This window comes from Eleginops maclovinus, chromosome 11 (genome assembly GCF_036324505.1).
Source record: "Eleginops maclovinus isolate JMC-PN-2008 ecotype Puerto Natales chromosome 11, JC_Emac_rtc_rv5, whole genome shotgun sequence".
NCBI classification, from domain to species: Eukaryota; Metazoa; Chordata; class Actinopteri; order Perciformes; family Eleginopidae; genus Eleginops; species Eleginops maclovinus.
This window is the reverse complement of record NC_086359.1, coordinates 12,902,057-12,922,502: the sequence shown is the minus strand read 5'-3', so window position 1 is coordinate 12,922,502 and position 20,446 is coordinate 12,902,057. Positions and strand designations below refer to the sequence as shown.

The 20,446-nt window shown below is 40.4% G+C and overlaps 1 protein-coding gene across 3 annotated transcripts; it reads left to right on the top strand.

The window, feature by feature from the left end:
- Positions 1–205: 205 nt before the first annotated feature.
- On the top strand, positions 206–20,309 carry sec24a (SEC24 homolog A, COPII coat complex component). 3 transcript variants are annotated; one of them, XM_063895597.1, is made up of 24 exons: positions 206–587; positions 2,546–3,154; positions 6,865–7,038; positions 7,470–7,547; positions 8,119–8,181; positions 8,344–8,510; positions 9,443–9,630; positions 9,851–9,953; positions 10,582–10,705; positions 10,941–11,050; positions 11,199–11,311; positions 11,453–11,571; positions 11,853–11,908; positions 12,076–12,282; positions 12,497–12,620; positions 12,714–12,872; positions 14,255–14,428; positions 15,306–15,416; positions 16,691–16,866; positions 17,152–17,289; positions 17,593–17,697; positions 17,940–18,032; positions 18,163–18,266; positions 18,685–20,309. In XM_063895597.1, the coding sequence occupies exons 1-24, from the start codon at positions 527–529 to the stop codon at positions 18,797–18,799; spliced, it is 3,471 nt and encodes a 1,156-aa protein (XP_063751667.1). In that variant the 5' UTR covers positions 206–526; the 3' UTR covers positions 18,800–20,309. The 3 variants fall into 3 exon arrangements, with proteins under 3 accessions (XP_063751667.1, XP_063751666.1, XP_063751668.1); XM_063895596.1 differs by having other exon boundaries at positions 207–587; positions 10,579–10,705; XM_063895598.1 differs by lacking the exon at positions 7,470–7,547 and having other exon boundaries at positions 207–587; positions 10,579–10,705.
- Positions 20,310–20,446: the final 137 nt, after the last annotated feature.

Genomic DNA, 20,446 nt, shown 5'->3' with positions numbered 1-20,446 from the left:
TATGGCCTAATAGGCGGATGTTTTACCGGTGTTACTTAATCCAAATTACATGATAAAATACTGTAAAAAATACTATTAAATACACGCAATGAAAATACTTCACTTTCTCCTCTTGTTTCCAGTACACTTGAAAAACCAGAGCACCAGAGGAAATGCCACGTGTACATACTGCGCATGCCCGACGAGTTTTACGTGTATCCGTCTGGGTGATCCCAACTTCCGGTGAAAGAGGAGAAGTGTCTTACACGATTACTCTTGACAAGGCCTATCGTTACTCACCCGTTAGGTAGTTGGACGGGGTTTTCGATAATAGCCATGGCTCTGTGATCCCCAACGAGTCAGCTTATTCACTTTTTTTTTAAGAAATAAGAAAGGGTCACTGCTATAGTTGCTGCTTTAAGTAAACACCGCATCGTCAGAGCCACAGGTTTGAACGTTACCAGCTAGTTAGTTAGCTAGCTAACACGTAAGCTAGCTATTCGCCAACCCAAGCACCTCTAAATTAAGTCCTGGTGTCTGTTTCAAAATGTCAACTGCGGGCTTTAACTCTCAGAATGGGACCGGGACAGGACAGACGTACACTAATGGTGAGTACCATTTTTATGAAAGGACAGACAGGTAAAGGCCAAGTAGCTAACAGGAGCTAAGCCGACATACGCTAAAGTAACATGCTATAACTGGCAGATCTTGGAGCTTGCCTCTATTTGCTAACTGTTAGCTTAGTTAGTACCGCTGTAATTAAAGGAAGCGAAGCAACAGCGAGGTTTTAGGTTGATATTGACCAGCTTTACTGTACTGACTCAAGATGCTTAAAGTAGTATCGGTAAGGTGTGTCAACTATACTTGCCATGGCAATTGACTCAAACGTGTGCTACCTTTGGTTTGTTGGAAGACTGACAAAACGACGGGTAAACAGGCATCAGAACTTTTAAGATGAGTCATGGGTCAGTTTCATCTACTCCCAGTAAACAAAACAGCAGTGATATGACCACACTTGCTCTGCTCCTGTCATGATGCTAAATTGGCCGGAACTTTTCCTGTCAAAGTAACACATAAATGATGCTCTTTTAGCAGCTGCCTTCTTAGAGTGTTTCCTATACAGTTACGTAGCCGCTGGATAATCACATTTGCATGTGTATTAGTTCCCTCTTTTTTTTTTTGCAGTGCTAGTTTTTTGCAGGCTTGGTAGCTTGGACATTTTTAGCTTTCTACGTTTCAGTGTACATGTGGCAAATTGGGAATGCTCCAGATGTGTTGCTGCAGAGCTTTCTACAGCAGACTCATACCATAACCAACTTCGTTAGAGATGACTTACATATTTTGATCAGGTTCCCAGGAATGTTGTGGAAAAAACTAAATCCACTTGGTGACATTTGACAAAAGTTTTATTGACTGCAACCATATTGTTGATGCAAGTTTAGGAGCTCTCTTGCACTGTGAAGATGCAGCTTGAGTTTGAAATGCCTCAGATGGTTTACTCAAACTGTAGATTTGCCCAAAAGTCTTACTTTTCATTACATCTATCTTGAATCAAATGGGTCAATAAAGCATGTTAATCTACCTCTGTTCTTAAAGCTTTGATCAGTCTGAAAACTATGTGTCAAGGATTGAAGAAACACACCAGCATCACTCGCTTGTAAATTAATTGTTATCATGGGATGTCAGTGACGTATATTCATAAAGATAACATATCTATAAAATCAATGATATGCATATGAGTAATAACATCATATTTATTCCCACCAATCCGAATTGGAGATCCAGTTTTTTTTTTCTATTAGCGAGATCTTTCAACATTTATTATTTACTAAAGAGTGAATCCTGTTATTCTGATACTTGGTATTTGGTACAACACCACAGTTCTTATTATTGATATTTGACATTCAAGAAGAAATAAATGGGATATTTTAGTTTTGTATCAGTACAATTTAAACTAAAGCATTCTTCCTTTTTGCAGAAGCTTGTAAAGTGGTTTACTAAAACTGTGTTCTGTCTAGTAGGGGCTTAGAGCCCCCTACTCACTGTCACTGAGGGCATATCATGGAATTAAATCCAGGAAAGGAGATTAGACCCTAGGCTGTCAGTTCCTTGGTAATTTGCTGGATCGGATTGGTTTTACTATTGGTGTGTAAGACACGGCTACCGAATGTGCCTTCTGAGCCTTAAAGGTACAACAGAAGCGTTGCAAAGGGCTTTGTTCAAGTGGGACAAGATCATTATCTAGAGAGCTGCAATACTGATTTGTATTTGGGCATTAAACACAAAAAGAGGGACTCCAGGAACCCATTTCTTCTCGCCACAGTGGCAGCACTGCTGAACAAACATTTGAAATTAATAGGAGTCATGAAAAATTCATGCTGACATGGAACATTTGAAATGCTCTAACATTGAAACATCGAAAAAGGGCCTGAAACAGCTTTAGTGCCATCCCATTGGACGGATCTGTGTCGTCTCATGATAAGAGATATTTAAATTTAACAAAACAAACATTGGCCTGTTGAGTTTGATTTAGATGGTCTAACATCTTTCTGCCTGTCTGCTCCAGGTCCGTCACAGAATCCAGTTGCTCTGCAGCAGCTGCCAGGGGTCAGCTATGGAATGACTCACCAACCAACCTACAATCCAGTGCAGGCCAAAGCTCCTGCACCCCTCGGCCCCGGACTCTACCCCTCTGGGCCCTACCAACCGGCTCCCCCAGTCGGCTCCTACCAGCCTGGCCCGACTCTCACTTCCTACCCAGCTCCTCCAGGCCAGCCGCTGATGACCAGACCTCTATTGGGAGCTCCTCCATCCCACACCCCCCCTCAGTCTGCCAGCCCTGGTCCGAGGTTGCCCCCTCCACAGGCTACACCTCCCCCTCCTGCTGTGTCTTCAAGTAACTATTACCCTAACCCTCAGCAGCCCCAGCACATGCCTCCAGCATGGCAGTACAACAACACTCCCCCACCAATGGGGCCAGCCTCTTCCATGGGCACACCTCCCCATGGCGCCATGGCCAATCATGTGAACCCAGCCGCCAGCTTGACCGCGCCGCTGCTGCCACCGTCATCGGCAGCTTACAGCTCTGCACCGGCAGCCCATGTTTCCCATAGTGGCGCACAGCCTCCAGGCCCAGGGATGCCCCCCACCTCTCTGCACGGATATATCCAGCCAGGTAAGACACAAGGGCTCCACTGAAGTCTGAACTATACCATCCATATGCACCGCACTATTTTTTTAGAGAAAAGCAAATTAGTATGGAGCTAAATCAGGGTCTTGAGTTTTGATCATTCAAAAAAATACAATTTATTTGAAAGTTTAAGTTTTTATCCTGAACTTTGAAAAATACAATGATGTATTCAAACAAAAAATAAGTATTGAAAAAATATATTGTCAGGTTGAATATTATTTTGATTCAGTTTTCACAATTCACTTTTATACATATTTGAATCCTTATTTTTTTCAGTTGCAGATTTTATGTTTTCAGATTCAAAACGTTTCAAATCTCGTTTTTCACTTTCAGATCCTTTTTTTTTCTGCTTCAAACTTGTGGCCCTGATGTTGCTTGGGGGGCGGGGCTTACCAAAGAGTAGTTTGGCATCCTGAGTGACAGCCCTCCCTCTGTCATGTTGCCTTCATGGATGTTAGGTAGCGCGAGAAATATAACTCAACACTTTCTATACACAATACTCCCATGATTGGTTGTAACAAAACTGATACCAGCGTCAAAGTTCCGTTAAGCGAGCTGCTGAGCATCGTAGTTTGCAACAGTCGCGGTATAAAAGCAATAAACTGTGCTACAATGTGAAATTACGTATCCGCAATTTAGCGACATCCTTCCCCACTTCCACGTAGCTCAGTGAACGCAGCATAGTATTGGCTTGGCTGGATTGTGTATAGAAATGTGAAACCTGAAAAACGAGATTTGAAACTGAAAAAATAATCGTTTTGAATCTGAAAATGTAAAATCTGCAACTGAAAAAAATAAGGAGTCAAATATCAAAATATGTATAAAAGTGAATTATGAAAATTAATATTTTATTCCAAAACATTGATGAAATGAATCAAATAATATTCAACCTGAAAAAATATTTTAAATACTTATTTTTTGTTTGAATACATCATTGTATTTTTCGAAGTTCGGGATAAAAACTTGAACTTTCAAATAAATTTTTTTTTTTTTTTAATGATCAAAACTTATGACCCTGATTTAGCTCCATAAATCAGACTCTAAAGCCCCTTTTCCATACACAAGGCTCGGTTTGACTCAGTACGCCGTCCCAGCACAGCAGTCATTTGTACCTCCATTTCCAAAAGGTTCCCGACTTTAAGATGCGTGTAACTATGACTCTCACCAATGATGAAAGGAGCATCTTCACAGCAGTGGATAAAAACGTTTTTCTCATCAGCAGTAATTTAACACGACTCTTCTACAGCTCCAAGCAAAACAGTCAAATAAAGCAGATACCTGACAAAGAAAAAACCCTACAAACAGGCAGGCAGGAAGGAGCAAATCTAAACTTGAAACCACAAGATCAAGCGGTGCAGCTTGGTTTGATTCGACTTGGATCAAAGGGCCAATTTCGCCATATGATGATGCAGACACTCCTTTGGTCACATCAATAAAAAGATGAATCATGTTGAGTTTCAATAAATGAGACAGGTGTACGTAAGCCCATTATTTCCAGGGCCCCCACTATTTAACCACTGTATGAGGGGTTATGTCTGTTTTTCTTAAAGAGAAACACAGTTTTTTAAGATTCATCCTCTTCCAAAAACTTTTTTATAGCCATATCACTGCATCTTGTCTTTTATTGTCATTTTTTTCTTTCACTGATGTACATAAGCATATCAAGAATGCTGATATGTTGGAGCCGGACCTTGTCCTCTCTTCCTACTTTGTAAATGATAGCTGGCTGCTGCCTTTGGCACAGAGAGTCATTTACTCGGAATCTGTGCAAAGTTCAAATCAGAATTGTATGGGATTCTTATGTAGCAGTATGACGTGGCTTTTTGGACAAATCAAAATCTTAATTTCAATTTAGGCTGAATGTTGTATTGTCAACATTTTTGCTTTCCACTGGTGATCACTTATCACACAGCTGATTCTTATTGGTTATAACATTGATTCAGCAAGTAGTTTTATTTAACTCAGAGAAAATAGAGCTTTTCTCTGAGATAACTACTGTCAGAATACTGAGAAGTGTTTAGCTCTCTGTGTCAAAAACATAAGACGACTCCTAGACAATCTCAGTCACTTTGTATGCCAACTTGTCATTAATATTTTCTCCGGAGGAAGTGAGCATGACTTTGGTTTTGCAATCTGTGGTCACAGTGTCTGAATGACTTGTCATAGCACTTTGTAATCAACCTTGATTCTTAGGGCAGGGAAGTACTGATGTCACGTGTTGACCTCAGACTGTCCGTTTCCAGCGTAACTGTAAATGTTATGGTCATATTGGCTTTCAAAGCTTTCTTGCTGTAAAATGTAACTTCATTTCACAAGCAATTTTAAAATATCTAATGTTTTAGCACCAGCAAGAATACTCTTTTGAACAGTTTTGGCTCAATTGGGCTTCTTCTACATTCAAAAAGCGTTTTCTCAACATTCAGATGTATGTAACATATCACAGTGCCGTTATGAAATGCACAATGTGAAGTTAAGAGGGTTATCTCAGCCATGGGGAGGTGTGCCCCTTTGGTGGGGGAGCATTGCTGTGCTGCCATGCTGGAGGCTTGCTTCATCTCAGTCTAATCTCTACTCTATTGAAGTTTTCACAGTCTTGTGTCCCTGAAACTATAGCTTTCCTTTAAATAATAGTTTGCTGTCACTGCTGAAAGAATAATCAACCTCATCGATTGTAGAGCTGCAACATTGAAGCCAGTTGACTCTTCCCTTAGTTCATTAACAGAATACTTATCTCAAACTATTTAGATGATCAATTAAGTGTTTAGTCATCTTCTTTGAATGCAGGAATGTTTCAAATATGGAGATACACTGTTCATATCATATACAGCTGAATATATTTAGGTTTTGGACAAGGCATTTAGACAGATCCCCTTGGACTTGATAAAACTGGAAGGGGAGATTTTATAGTCCAAAAAACTAAACATATTCAAATGAATCCAGAAAAGATCGGCATATTAATTGATACTCAAAATAATCGTTAGTTGCAGCCAAAAACCACCATGCCCTTAGAGTACAATTCAAGAATCATTCATAGAAAAATGTGCTTACATTTTACATACAAATGTGACGTACTTCCCCATTTATTGTTCAATGAGATAAGAGTTTGTTGGAGACCAGACCCCTCTGAATTGGCTGGTCGGTCAGTAGTGATGAATATGACTCTGCTGCTGTCACCGTTCTGACATTAACTGGCTGGGGGTCAGTAGAGCCACCAGCTGTTGTCGCATCAACTCTGAGCTAATAATGTTACCTATCGGCGATGCCTCATATCTCTTCTATAATACCACAGTTTTGCCACCTATCATGTTCCTGTGTGTTCTTGTTTTACACAAGAGTAATGTTGTTGCCATAAAGTCATAACTGCGTATGCTGAATGACTGATGATAAAGGATGTTGGTTGAAAGTGTTTCATCATTTAATAAAACAATTGGACGTTTAAGGTAAAAGGATTTTTCCATATTTGTTATTAAAGTCTTTTGCCCAACAAAAAGACAAAAGTGAAATTGGATGATTAGTTTTTTTTCTCTGTTCAAATTGTAGAAGATCATTCTATTTTTTACACATTTTATATTGTTAACTGGTGCTCCATTAATCAGAAATAAATATCAAAAGAATAATGGAAATGTATAACAAACGTATGTAAATAAATATGAGTAGCAGCCCTAAGAATGACTGATTTTGGTGTTTTCCTCTAGGCACGGCACCTCCACCTATGGGTCCCATGGGTCCAATGGGTCCCAACACATACCAACCAGGCAGAGCTCCCTATGGCCCCCCACGTACAGGCCCACCACCAACCATGAAACCCACGCCCCCTCCCACTGGACCGCCAATGGCCAATGCCCAACCTCCACCCCCCAGGGCAGATGGTAAGGGTTTTTTTAATCTTGAGATGTAACATTTTGGTGCTTCGTGTCCTAAAGTATGGCAACATCAACATCTGTTTTGTTTCTCTGCGACATGACTTCGTTTTTTTATTTACATTTGACACTCATTATATTTTTAATTGGTTTGTCGTGAATGAATGAGAAATATATTACATTTTCCTTTCGAGATCATAGTGGGCGAAGAAGACAGAATTGCGTTATGAAGGCCAGGCTATATACCAAAATTATAGCAAGAAGCTCGTTTTATTTATTGTTGTCAAATTGGAAGTAAAACATTTTGTGAGTCTGTGTTGTGATATCAGATTCAGCACTGAGTCTGAAACTGTATGTCCTTTTTATAAGCAGCCATTTTTGTTTTTTATTCTAAATCTGATACCCTTCTGCTGTTTTCCCCTCCTTCCTCTACATGCCAGCTCAGTGTGGGGGTGCCGTTAACAGCACTCTGCCCCCCACTGAGCCCGACTACCAGGATGGGGATATTGAATGTCCAGGTGTGACTTAATCTGTCCATAGCTGTTAGTGTCAGTGCTGTAATGCCCGTCCTGTCCTCTCTGTGCTGTTCATAGTTTCTGGGGATGCACTCAGTCTTAGTTTTTTACACCCAATAATGAGGCTCTGCTGAATAAGCTGATACAGTCTTATATTTTTTTAAGTAGAAAATATCTTAACGAATTGATCAAGTTGTTTTGCTTTGATCTCTATTACATGTGTTTTAAGTAATATGTAAACAGTATTTTTGTTTTTCATTCAGTGCACCCCTGGTAACATATTTCCTGTCTGTATGTTTGTTGCCTCTTTCATCCATTCCTTCCGTATCTCCCATATGACGTCTAATTAAACATCCTAGAAAGTACTCATATTTCTTGAAGACACCATACATCAATTCCCATCTTCTGCGTCGTCATTATTGTTGTTTTGCTTCATTACTCTTGTGTCTCTTCTCGTTCTTTTACTGTAAAACAGATCATTCCAGTTCCATCGCCTGTGGTTAGCATACTGGGATGGAAATAGCGAAGTGTCACTAAAATTATTCACATCACATCTGTGTTTGTTTTGAAACAGGAAATATGGCTGGCAATGGCCCACAAGCACCAAACAGCCATAATCATGTTGACAACCAAATGGGTAAGGCCATTTTCTGCAACATATTAGATTATTTTCACACAAACCCTAGTTACAGTCTGTTTGCTAAGCTGGGTTTCAAAGAGTCTCCAATTGCAATGTTTGGACAAGTGTAATATATGATGAGATTAGATGACCTCATGTCTGTTCTCTTTTCTTTGACAGCTGGCATGCCTCAGCACGGACCACCGGGTCGGCACTTGGGCCATTACCCCTCCCTCCCCCCTGGGTACCAGAACACCCCGGCTCCTCACAACGCCACCCCTCCCATTCACCCTGCGATGCAGGCCGCCACGCAGCCTTACACTCAAGCACATCAGCCGTACCAGCAAGTGAGTGCCAGCCATTTAGAGACCGATACAGCATTTGACTGCTGTTTGTCAGCTAGTTCATAACGATATGGAACTATAAGCTCTACCATTTGTGTCATAGCGTTTCCGCTACTAGAAAGCCATTTGGAAACTTTAGATGCACAATGAAAAAATGTTCTACTCCAAACAATATATTGAATAATCCCCCTCCATTAGTCACTTTTAATCCACTAGTCTCGATGTGTGTGGCAAGGTCTCTGTCTGGAGAGACCCTGTCTGTATTTTCTCTTTTTCTTTTCATTTTCTGTTCAGAATACTCTGTTAGTTTCTCTGCCTCTGCCCCTAGCTGTTACTCCTCGGCCTCTTCTCCCTTGAGGCTCTGTCCTTGGCTGACACTGTATTCAATGTTTCCTGAGCCAGAAGCTCGGGAAGCTCAAACTAAAACTGTTAAACAAAAATTGTGCCCTCAAGCTGTCATTAAGATATAACTTCTGAAAATTTGTAGAGGCAAAGTTGACAAAAGGAGGAGCGGTATTACCTAACCTACATACAATTTGCTTTATTGTCACGTGATATACTTGAGTTGTTTACACAACCAAGGGACTTCTGTGAGTGTTTTTAATTTTGAATAAAGTGTTAAAAAGGCAAATGGCTTCATTTGTTTTGCTGATGTATCAGACTAATACATTTGTGTACCTTTGTTGCATAACAGATGGTGGTTAGTGTCATCCATAACTGTATGAAATTTGTAAATATCCAATTTGATTTGGTTTCACTGTGACGACACAAAAATGCTAGAGGAAATATTCGGTCTTGTGATGTTTGGGCTTTAATGGGCTCAGATCATGAGGCAATGAAAATATATAAGCATTGGGTTGCCATGCTAAAAGATTTTGCATTCATAGGTTTTTGTCAAATAGATGAACTAAATATCTATTTTTCTCTTCTCAAAGCCACCTGGTGGCCCAGGCCCGGCCCAGCTGAGCCCATCCCTGGCAGCCATGAGCCTCCAGTCCAGCACCCCAGAGGCCCTGAGGGTGGTCAACCTGCTGCAGGAGAGGAACCTGCTACCACCAAGCCCCGTTCCACCCCCGACACCCTGCCTTCCACAGGACCTGCAGAAGATCAACTGCAACCCAGAGTAAGCCATGAAGAAATACTGACAGCATTTATTAATATTTATTTTCTTTAATTGTTTTATTTAATTGGTTGCCAGAATCATTTGTCACTTGCAAATTTTCTCCTTCAAGTTTCCTGGCTACATTTTGCCTAAACAACCCGTTTTAAGCTTTTGAAATACTGAACATGGTCTCTGCATGCCGTTAAAGTAACGATGAGACTCTGTGTTTGTGTTTCTCCAGGGTTTTTCGTAGCACGCTGACTAGCATCCCTCAGACTCAGTCGCTGCTTAATAAAGCTAAGATGCCGCTGGGCCTGCTGCTCCACCCCTTCAAAGACCTCTCGGTAACCACTCACTCTAATATTTATTCTGTACACATCCGTCAGTGCATTTGCATCAACAACAGGAACATGGTAACCCTAACACATTAATCCCTGGGAAAAAACACATTTTCTGGCATGAGGCTTTAGAATTTGAAGGCAAAATACTTCATACTGGCATAGAACATTTAGTAATATACATATATTTCCTGAACAGCAAGTGATACCTTTTCACAAGGATCATTCTTAATGTGGAGGTTTTTACTGCGGCTAAATGATTTAAGAACCATGCAGCAAATATGGATGGTAATCTGTTTATTGTATTAACGTGAAGGAATGTGAAATTGTCCTCAACAGGACTCTTTATTTATGAGTTTAAAAATCTACATCTACAGCCTCATCCTCAGTTGTGTTTCTTTTTATATTTAAATAACTACATCTGGTACTTTTACTGATTAAACAATGAGAATTTTCATATCACATTTCTAGGAAAAAGGGTGTGACTAAATAATCTGTTGGAATTAATTTGTTATTTTTCCCTGATAATTGAGGACAACCTTGACTTTGTTGGAACACCAGTTACAAGGAAATGAGTTTGCCTATAGGCCCTTCTCACACAGTTTGCTTCTGTTCTTCGGTTTCCTTGCAGCAGCTTCCTGTGGTGACATCCAGCACCATAGTCAGGTGTCGGTCCTGCAGAACCTACATCAATCCCTTCGTCTCGTTCCTGGACCAGAGGAGGTGGAAGTGCAACCTGTGTCATCGGGTCAATGATGGTAAGAAAGGGGGCGAGGTTTTTCAGATACAGTGAAAGAACAACAATTATCCAAATGAATACAGCTACAATTTTGATGATAATATTGATGTCAATTATTTACATGTTCGCAAATTGGCTATGAAGCTTTTTCTTTTGGTCCTTCACGCTCATGGTTGAGAATAGAATTACAGTCAAACTACAGGGATCTGTTTCATACCCAAAGCTCCCTAACTGGTGTCTATGTCTCTGTTTAGTTCCAGAGGAGTTTATGTACAACCCAGTCAGCAGATCGTATGGAGAGCCACACAAAAGACCCGAGGTCCAGAACGCCACCATCGAGTTCATCGCTCCTTCAGAATACATGGTAGGGTTCAACAGCTTCATAGACTTTAGTGCTGTTGAGGGTCTGCACAGTTATCTGCATGTTATATTAATTGTTCATGAATAGCTCATTTTTGTTTTAGTTCACAGGCCCAAACTATATATAATTGTGATTGCCTTTATTTACACAGCTGAGGCCCCCCCAGCCTGCAGTTTACCTCTTCGTTCTCGATGTATCCCACAATGCAGTGGAAACAGGCTACCTGAATGTGTTCTGCCAGTCAATGCTGGACAACATCAATGCGTATGTACAACATTTAATTTCCTGGAGTAAAGAAATACAAGTCATTTTGTATCAGTTATAAATACACTTCCTTTTGCCAAAACGTGGCGAATAAGAACTGAAATGTTTGCTTTACTAATGCGTTCTTTGTCTGTGTCCCAGGCTTCCTGGAGACTCTCGGACAAAGGTAGGTTTCATCACCTTTGACAGCACCATCCACTTCTACAACCTCCAGGAGGGACTTTCACAGCCTCAGATGCTCATCGTGTCGGACATCGAAGGTGAGGCGCATCAGACAATGGTCGAACGCTCATTACTGCCGAAATGTGACACTAATAAATGTAAACGCTATCAAGACATGACTAACTATTTATTTTGGGTAGACTGTTGTGTTCTATTATTGGTGAAATTCAGCTGTCAGAAGCATACAACCACCAGGCGGTTCTTTTTTTGTTATTGTGTGTTCATTTAATGAATTACTTCATGGTATCTGAACTAATGAAAATCAGTCTCATCACTGCTATGATATAAAGTTTAAGTATTTACTTTTGACCCCCCACAGATATCTTTTTACCAACACCAGACAGCCTTCTAGTGAACCTCAATGAATGCAAAGAGGTAAGAAAATGTTCCTTGATAACAGCTGTTTTGTTAAGGTGAATATTACGTGGTTTTCGCTCAAATCCTCATTTTGTCTTATTTCTGAGTGTTAAGCTGGCATTGACTGTGGGTACTGTCCATAGGATTCAAAAACTTGACTCATTCCCTTTTCTTTTGTTTTTCAGCTTGTGCAGGATCTGCTGAAGAGCCTCCCAACTTTGTTTCAAAAGACCATGGAGACCCAGTCTGCCCTGGGTTCAGCTCTGCAAGCAGCCTTCAAGCTGCTGTCACCCACCGGAGGGCGCATGACCATCTTTCAGACCCAGCTGCCTAACCTCGGTGTGGGGGCCCTTCAATCCAGAGAAGACCCCAACCAACGGGCATCTGCCAAGGTAAGAGAGACATCGATGGAGAGTGATTGATTTTAAAGAGATGTATATTCTACAACAGCATGATGGTTGTGTTGTAAAAACTCCAGATGAATAGTCAGTGGCCAGTGATATATTCATAAAAATAGAAGTACACAATTGTCTATAAAATGTACAAGCGTATTGTGTACCGGTGATTTTGCCTTATTTTGGGTAATGATGGTGTGCTTTCCTTCAGGATATCCAGCACTTATCCCCAGCGACAGACTTCTACAAGAAGCTGGCTCTGGACTGCTCCGGCCAGCAGGTGTCGGTTGACCTGTTCCTGCTCAGCTCTCAGTACTGCGACCTGGCATCGCTCGGTAAGTCTTGAACTAAATGGATAGAAGGTGAAGACAAAAAACGATATTTATCATGGACAATAAATATTTTCTTGTGTTGCTTCCCTTTCTCAGGCTGCATATCCAGATACTCGGCAGGGACTGTTTACAACTACCCATCCTACCATCACCAGCACAACCCCGCCCAGGTGGAGTGCTTCACGAAGGATCTGAAAAGATACTTAACCAGGAAGATCGGCTTCGAGGCTGTCATGAGGATACGCTGCACCAAAGGTCTGTGTGCACCAGGGTTTCCGTTAGAAAAAAAATCTGCCGGTCAAAGTGACCGGCCGAGGTTTCACCTTCCGGACATTTTGATAACACCACGGTCAAATATTCCATCGTTCCTAATTAGGCTAGTGTAGAAACATTTGAAGTAGACTAGTAGCTTACAAAATGACAATTTGACACACAAAAATAATTTAACACATTTATTGGCCTTACTTTCAAATAATTATGTGAACACTTATTGCGCAAACGACCCCGTGCGTTATTTGCACGAGGTGCCCGAGTTAATTTTAAGAGACGTATCTGATGAACCAATCATCCTTCCATACTATATATCAAACAAATAAAAAATAAATACAAATATTTCTATTTAGTTTAATAAACTAATCCCCCTTACCCACATACAATTAAGACTTTTAACAGCCCAACAATAGGCTACACGTAAGTTATATCAACGGTCTTGACGTGCACCTGATATGGTGCGGTTTAAGTAACATTTTAAATTAATAGGCATGAGGCCATCAAATTATTCATAGGCCTACACTGCCTCGTAGCCTATAATTACACTACTTTTTACGGTTTTTGGCAGTGTTGAAATTGGCAGCTGCCGACATGAAATCGAAAGTTTGTAATGTCTCTCCACAACTTGCGATGCGCATAAGGCGCGTAACTTTGTTCTCTGAGAGGCGACTTCGCTGCTTGGTCTTGATCCGGTTCTGCAGCGAAAAACCCCTCTCTGCGGGAACACTTGAGACTGGGATCACCGCTTTTCGCGGTAGAATCTTTGCTGCACGCAAACGCTCGTGGGCCAATCACACACCATACACCTTCCGATGTATTTGTAGGCCTGTTAGGTTAAATTATTTTATTCTAATAGGCTACTGTGTTACTACATTAGACTTAGCCTAAATGGTAGTATTATTCTGAAAATCAAATTGAGTTAGATAGAGGGATTATTAGTCAATTTCAAACGGACACTTTGACCGGTGAGATTTCATTTTCTCGGACATTTATTTTTTTTCCCGGCCAATGTCCGGTAATTACCGGACAACGGAATGTCTGGTGTGCACTACAGTTGTCGAGCACTCACCTGAATATGCCTTCCCAGATGTTGAGCTCTCATTCATTTCTGATTTGTAAATGCGTTGTGAAGAGGAACCCCTTATTTCTTCTATAATATATTTTCTGCAGAATTGGTTCATTCATAAATAATCCTACTTTAAGATGTGTTGTCTTTGCCATTGAAAGGATGCTGTGGTTAACTGGTTAAATGTTCTGTATACAGAAACAAACAATATAGCCTCAACAGCCAACATTAAAATGTTTGATTGTAATTGAACCTATAATTTGATCTTCATTGATTTTTGTCTCTCTCGTTCTCTCTGCAGGTCTGTCCATCCACACGTTCCACGGAAACTTCTTTGTGCGCTCCACAGATCTGTTGTCCCTTCCCAACGTGAACCCAGACGCTGGCTTTGCGGTTCAGATGTCCATCGAAGAAAACCTGGTCGACCTGCAAGTAGTGTCCTTCCAGGCTGCACTGCTTTACACGTCCAGCAAAGGTACACACGAATACACACAAACAGCCAAGCAGTGTTAATTCGTCAACGAAAACTGACGAAAAATGTTCGTCAACGACCTTTTTTAGATGAGTAAGACGAGACGATGACGCGCTAAAAATAGATTTTTGATAATAAAAACTATGAAGAAATCTATATTTTGTTTTCGTTGACGAGACGAGACGGGACTAAAGTGTTAATGGTGGACTATCGGACATTCAAAATACAGGATATTTTATTTTCCCCTTCCGGCTTCGGGTTCAATGACCCACTTTGTCCAAGTAAGTGGACAGGCAATCTCTTCTTTTGGAGACCGTTGTATTTATTAAAACCTGTTACACACATGCTTTTGTTGTTGCTGTTCCGCTCACTTCTCCAGACACATACATGCTCACTCTCGCTCGCTCTACCATGCACACACACATGCAGCCCACTCCCCTCTCTCTCTTAAAGGGATAGGCGATCTGCCTCTGTATGACCCTAATAGCATAACAACAGATATTACACAGAGTGTTAAGAGAGTGAAATGTTGCTTTACGAATTTCAACACTTCATACTGTCAACTTGATCCAATTTCAGATACCTGTATTTGCCTAACTGAATTAGTTTATACAGAGAAAAACATTTTGACTAAAAGTTCATTAAAATGTAATGATTTTTCATCGACTAAAAGTGGACTAAAACTATGAAGGATAAAAAGGACTAAAATGTAACTAAAACTTATAACCATTTTCGTCCAAAGACTAAGACTAAATCTGAAATAGCTGCCAAAATTATCACTGCAGCCAAGGTTGTTTTGATTTTTTTAAAGCCCCATGGACATTTTGAAATGATCAGTCTCTGCCTGTTTGGTTTGAATAACATTTGTTTTCTATTACAGGAGAGCGAAGGATCCGTGTCCACACTTTGTGTCTACCTGTGGTCAACTCTCTGTCGGACATCTTTGCTGGAGCTGATGTTCAAGCCATCAGTGGGCTGCTGGCTTGCATGGGTGGGTACTTCACTATTAAACACAATTTAGTTTCCTTCCAGACAATTAAAAGTCAAAGAATACATTATTATGCAAATATTGTTCATTTCAAAGGTTTAACCACTGGACACATGATGTCTTCTACTACTGAAAAGTAAATTCTCATTATATGTGCACTGGAGGTTTTGGGTTCCCTCACAGTTGTTAAAAGTTTAAACTGGTCCACGATGGGTTTACACACTAACCCAGGTTGATTTGAAAACCTGTTTGGTATGCCACAAAATCATGTTCATACCTGCATATTTTAAACCCTGGCGTCCCCAGAGAATCTTTCCCCTTTTCAGTCGATGACTATGATAACAAATTGAGGAACCAGTTGTCCTGGTTCTATGCAGAGGTATTGAATGTTGTGTAATATAATTTGGTTTTACTCAGATTTGGCATACCTTCAGTAGCAACTCCTTTTACCCCCCCTCCACCACATTTTACCGTGAAATTAAAAGGTTCCCCCCTGTTGTCTTTGATTTATTTTGTTCATGCAGCCCTTGTTCTTACCGGAGTCAATGTTTAACAGCTGCTTTCATTCCTGTGTATTGTAACTAAGCAGGGATTTGAAGATAAAGTGAAAACATATTCATGCATGTTTCCAAGAGTTCTGTCTTGATGCCCATGATAATTTTCTTGATCACATAATACGTTTTGTGTGTCTAATCTGGATAAATTAGGATTTGTATAATACATCACTCGTGCAAATTATACTCCATTGTCGCAGTGAATAGTCTTTCCGATTGGCTCGATACAGAATCATTGCAGGGTTTTCATCCACTTCACTGTTATTAGCCCTGACAGATGGAGATGAGTGGCGACAGCTGTGGTTACCTAGCAACCCTCCCAGACTGAGCAGTCAGATCTGTGCCAGTTCATCTCATAGTCACTTGCAGAACAGACGCTGATATTTTTCACAAAATGACACTTCCACTGTTGTCCTAAGCTGCTCCTTAAAGTGCTACTACTGAAAGTCCTGAAGTTGCATTGACATTTTAAAATAGCTTTATTGCACTATACTATAAATACTATTTGAGTCTGCACAAACACTGTAAAAATATATGCAATATGTCTATAACATCCTCTACAAGTTTGCAGCTGTGAGTGCTTTTGATGGTACTCAAAGACACTTTACAAGCTAAAATTCACAAAGGCAACATTAATACAACACACTTAAAATATGTATACCACAACCTCCCACACAAGAAAGAATAGGATTATATTTCACGTGTCCCTCTCTACCTCTCCAGCTGTGGACCGCTCGGCAACGGCAAGTCTGAGTGACGCCAGAGATGCGATGACCAACGCTGCCATCGACTCCCTGACGTCATACCGGCAGTCCGTGTTGACCATCCAGCAGCCTGGCCTGCTGGCCCCCGCCTGCCTCAAACTCTTCCCTCTCTACATCCTCGCCCTGCTTAAACAGGTCAGCTTCTCCTCTAAAACGCAGTCATTAAACGCCAAATGCACTGTTGACAAATGCTACCCTTAAAACTATTTAAAGTTGATGTTATTTTGAGTTATGAGTGAGAGCAAAATCTTCTATATGATGTGGCTATATTTTTCCGTGTTAGTTAGTTAATGTACTAGTTTAATGAACACAGAACACTAAAATAAAACTGTCCTACACTTTCCACACTCATTTAAACTCACAATCTTCCGATTTAAGCAAGCCTTCAAGGATTATTTTCTCTATGTGTGCATCCTGCAGAAAGCCTTCAGGACAGGCACCAGCACCAGGCTGGATGACCGTGTGTTTGCCATGCTTCAGCTGAAGTACCAGCCACTGGTCTACTCTCTGCTGATGATCCACCCTGCTCTCTACCGTGTCGACGATCTGACCGATGAGGTAAGAAGCATCAACATTTCCCTCTGAGAATTCTGTGCATGTAGAAGCAAAGAAGTAGCGACCCTTATATGTTTCCTTTTTATAACAGAAAGTTTCAGAAACGCAAAAGAGACATGATTTTAGTTTACTTGCGACACTGAAATGTGGTAAAACAATATTTTGAATGGGAAGTTGAGTTTTAGCTGTTAAAGACCATTATTTAGGGGGGTGAACCTGAACATTCCTCTCAGTAGTATTCAATCTTATTTGAAGTGTCTCCTTGTTACCGAGTTATCTTTCATCTTGTGTTTCATGCGTTTTCAGGGAGCTTTGAACATCAATGAGCGGACCATCCCTCAGCCCAGAGTGCTGCAGCTGTCTGTTGAGAAGCTCAGCAGGGAGGCAGCATTCCTCATGGATGCTGGAACGGTACGAAGCTTTGTTTTAAAAAGTAATGCTTATGTCTTGAAGTCTTCTAGTATGTGAAAAAAGGGATAGCAATAGCAGATACGGAGATTTTCCTTGTTCAAGCTTCACCATTAACTCCAATAGTACAATACTATAAATGTTGGTTTGGATCCATATCCCAGGGCAGATACACAGATGGAAATTGCTCGATTTCCATCTTAGTTTGTGATTGTATTTAATATGTACTTTTACCTTTCCAAAAGGTGATGTATCTGTGGATCGGACGGAACTGCAACCCCAACTTCCTCTCACAAGTCCTGGGAGTTCCCAACTACGCTGCTGTGCCTGAGAACCTGGTAGGAATTCAAACACATTGTCCTGAGGATGGCGTAATAGTCACAGCTTGTGTACAGTATATTTGCAGTTTTACTCAATGCATCCTCCTCCCTGATAATGAAACCTGACTGTCGCTCTCTCCTTTCACAGTATCTGCTCCCAGAGCTGGACACGGCCGAGTCGCAGAGAACCAGAGCTTTTATCGGTTGGCTGAGAGATCAAAGGCCCTTCTTCCCCCCCATGCATGTCATCAGGTAGGCAACAGATACAATCCTGAGTCAGAGGGTAAACAGTCAAATAGTAAGAGAGAGGGAAAATTAAAACCAGCCAACAGCTGCTAGTAGATTCACATTAACATTTACATGTAATCTCATTTTAAGGTCAACTTGATGCAGCCCATTAAAAACAGATTAAATCTTCACATTCTGGCTGTGCAGTTTACAGTCAGTCTCAGAAACAACTGAACTGACCAGATTCAGTTTGAACAGAAACCAGAAGTCATTTTTTAAAACATTATCATTTATTAAGGGAACAACAGAAGTCTGCCATCCAAAGACCTTTAGAGATTTGATCATTTAAAAAAAACTCTGAAATTCCCATTGTCAGTTACTTGACATGAAAGAGCAATTGCATAAAACAAGTATTTTTCCCATTTTTCCGTTTGACTCTCAGGGACGAGAGCCAGCTGAAACCAACTTTTATGCAGAACATGATCGAGGACCGAACAGAGTCGGCCCTGTCGTACTACGAGTTCCTGCTCCACCTCCAACAGCAAATCTCCAAATAATCTTCAATTGGACTGTGGAGACTAGGGAACACTGAAGTGAGGATGTGAATCCGTGTACGTGTGTGGATATGTATGTGTGTGAAAGCAGCAGGAGTCACTGAAGGAAACCTTTTGCTCCATCTCCAGCTCTGGTCCACCATCTCTTTCTAAGGAAAAGCTGAACCTGACCTGAAGCGTCACTCAAATCACCTTATGGGGCAGACACTGCAAGGACTGAGAGAGAGACAAATACATAGATTCTGATGCTTATTTGAAACTTTTTACCCAGCTGAAGCTATGCGTTGGAAGATGAGAAAAAAGCAAGAAACCCAAGATGCTGATGGTGATTATGTATGTTAATGATTGAATGAATCAGTGTTTATTCTCATAGAACAATGCTGTCAAACTGCGGTATCATTCAGATACGGTCCAGGCAAACGGATGTGTGAAGTGTTTTTGTTCAAAAAGCGCAGTCCTCTTTACTAAAACAAGTCAAATGTGTGTATGCTTAGGACTAGGTTTATGGGGAAGATTAGAATGTCTGCGCTCAAAGACTGTTATTGAGTGTTACCAGGAGTATGTGTACACACAGCATCTGAGCTCTAACCACATTCTTTAATATCAAACCTGAAGGACAGAACGTGTGCTTTTTTATTTCTTAGTTGTTATAATAATGTGTCGAACAAATCTGTAATCTCATCTGTAAAAGGCAGGGACGTTGAAGATATTTGAAGGCCGTTGAACATCTTCATCATCACTGCCTTGAATGTGTGGAAAGTCCTTTTCATTGGTCTGATCTGTCCTTCAGAAAGTATCATCTTTTCTCTCCGTTCATTCAGAACACCTCTGACGACATCCCTGTTCTGTTTGTCTATTTCTTCTTTTTTCTTTCTGATTATCTAATAATTTATGAGACTCCCACTCTGATTAAATTCTATAATTGCCTTGTATGGGAAGTCACTTTTTATTATTAAACCTCTGTTTAAATACAGACTCTATATATGAAATATTTTAATATAATAGGATATGGGAATTTCTTTAACACAGACATAACAAAGCCATTGTGATATTTTAGTCATGCTTATTGATACTTGTATATTGAAAAAGACTGCATTATATCAAGGTGAACAAATGCTGATGATTTTAGAATATACATTAAGGTGAAATGACGCTAAAGAAATAAAATGTTTGGGACTTTTTAAATGTAGTTTGTGTTTTGGTTGAGGAGCAGTGTTTATTAGGTAAAAGTAAAAATACAAAACAGAATATGGACCAATAATAGTCAATTTATTTCTTGACTAAGTATGAATTGAGGATTTTTGATTTGGTCTGCTTTCATACAGTTTGTAATCTATGTATTATACAAGCAAATATGTATTTAGAAACAGACAGATATGTTTTCGTCTTTATGCACAGAACTGTCTTTCATAAAAATATGATGCAAATAAAAATAGCCTGTGTTTGTACAGAGTAAACCACAGAGGTTTGGACTTATAAAATATGATTTATTAAAAAGCCGGCTGGGAATCAACTCTTCACTTTCATGACTAAAAATATGTTTTGAAATTATTGTTAAGCCATTTAGTTCTTGCAAGCTACATGGAAAGGTACCGAACACATGTGTCACAGAAATCACAAATCCTTTATTAATCCTTCAACTGGGAAATG

What these genes read in the sequence shown, in the direction of transcription:
- sec24a (XM_063895596.1), top strand. Translation starts at nt 527, where the DNA reads ATGTCAACTGCGGGCTTTAACTCTCAGAATGGGACCGGGACAGGACAG. An exon ending in AAGATCAACTGCAACCCAGA is followed by an intron (nt 9,631 to 9,850) that starts GTAAGCCATGAA and finishes GTGTTTCTCCAG; the next exon opens with GGTTTTTCGTAGCACGCTGA. An exon ending in TCCTCATGGATGCTGGAACG is followed by an intron (nt 17,698 to 17,939) that starts GTACGAAGCTTT and finishes CCTTTCCAAAAG; the next exon opens with GTGATGTATCTGTGGATCGG.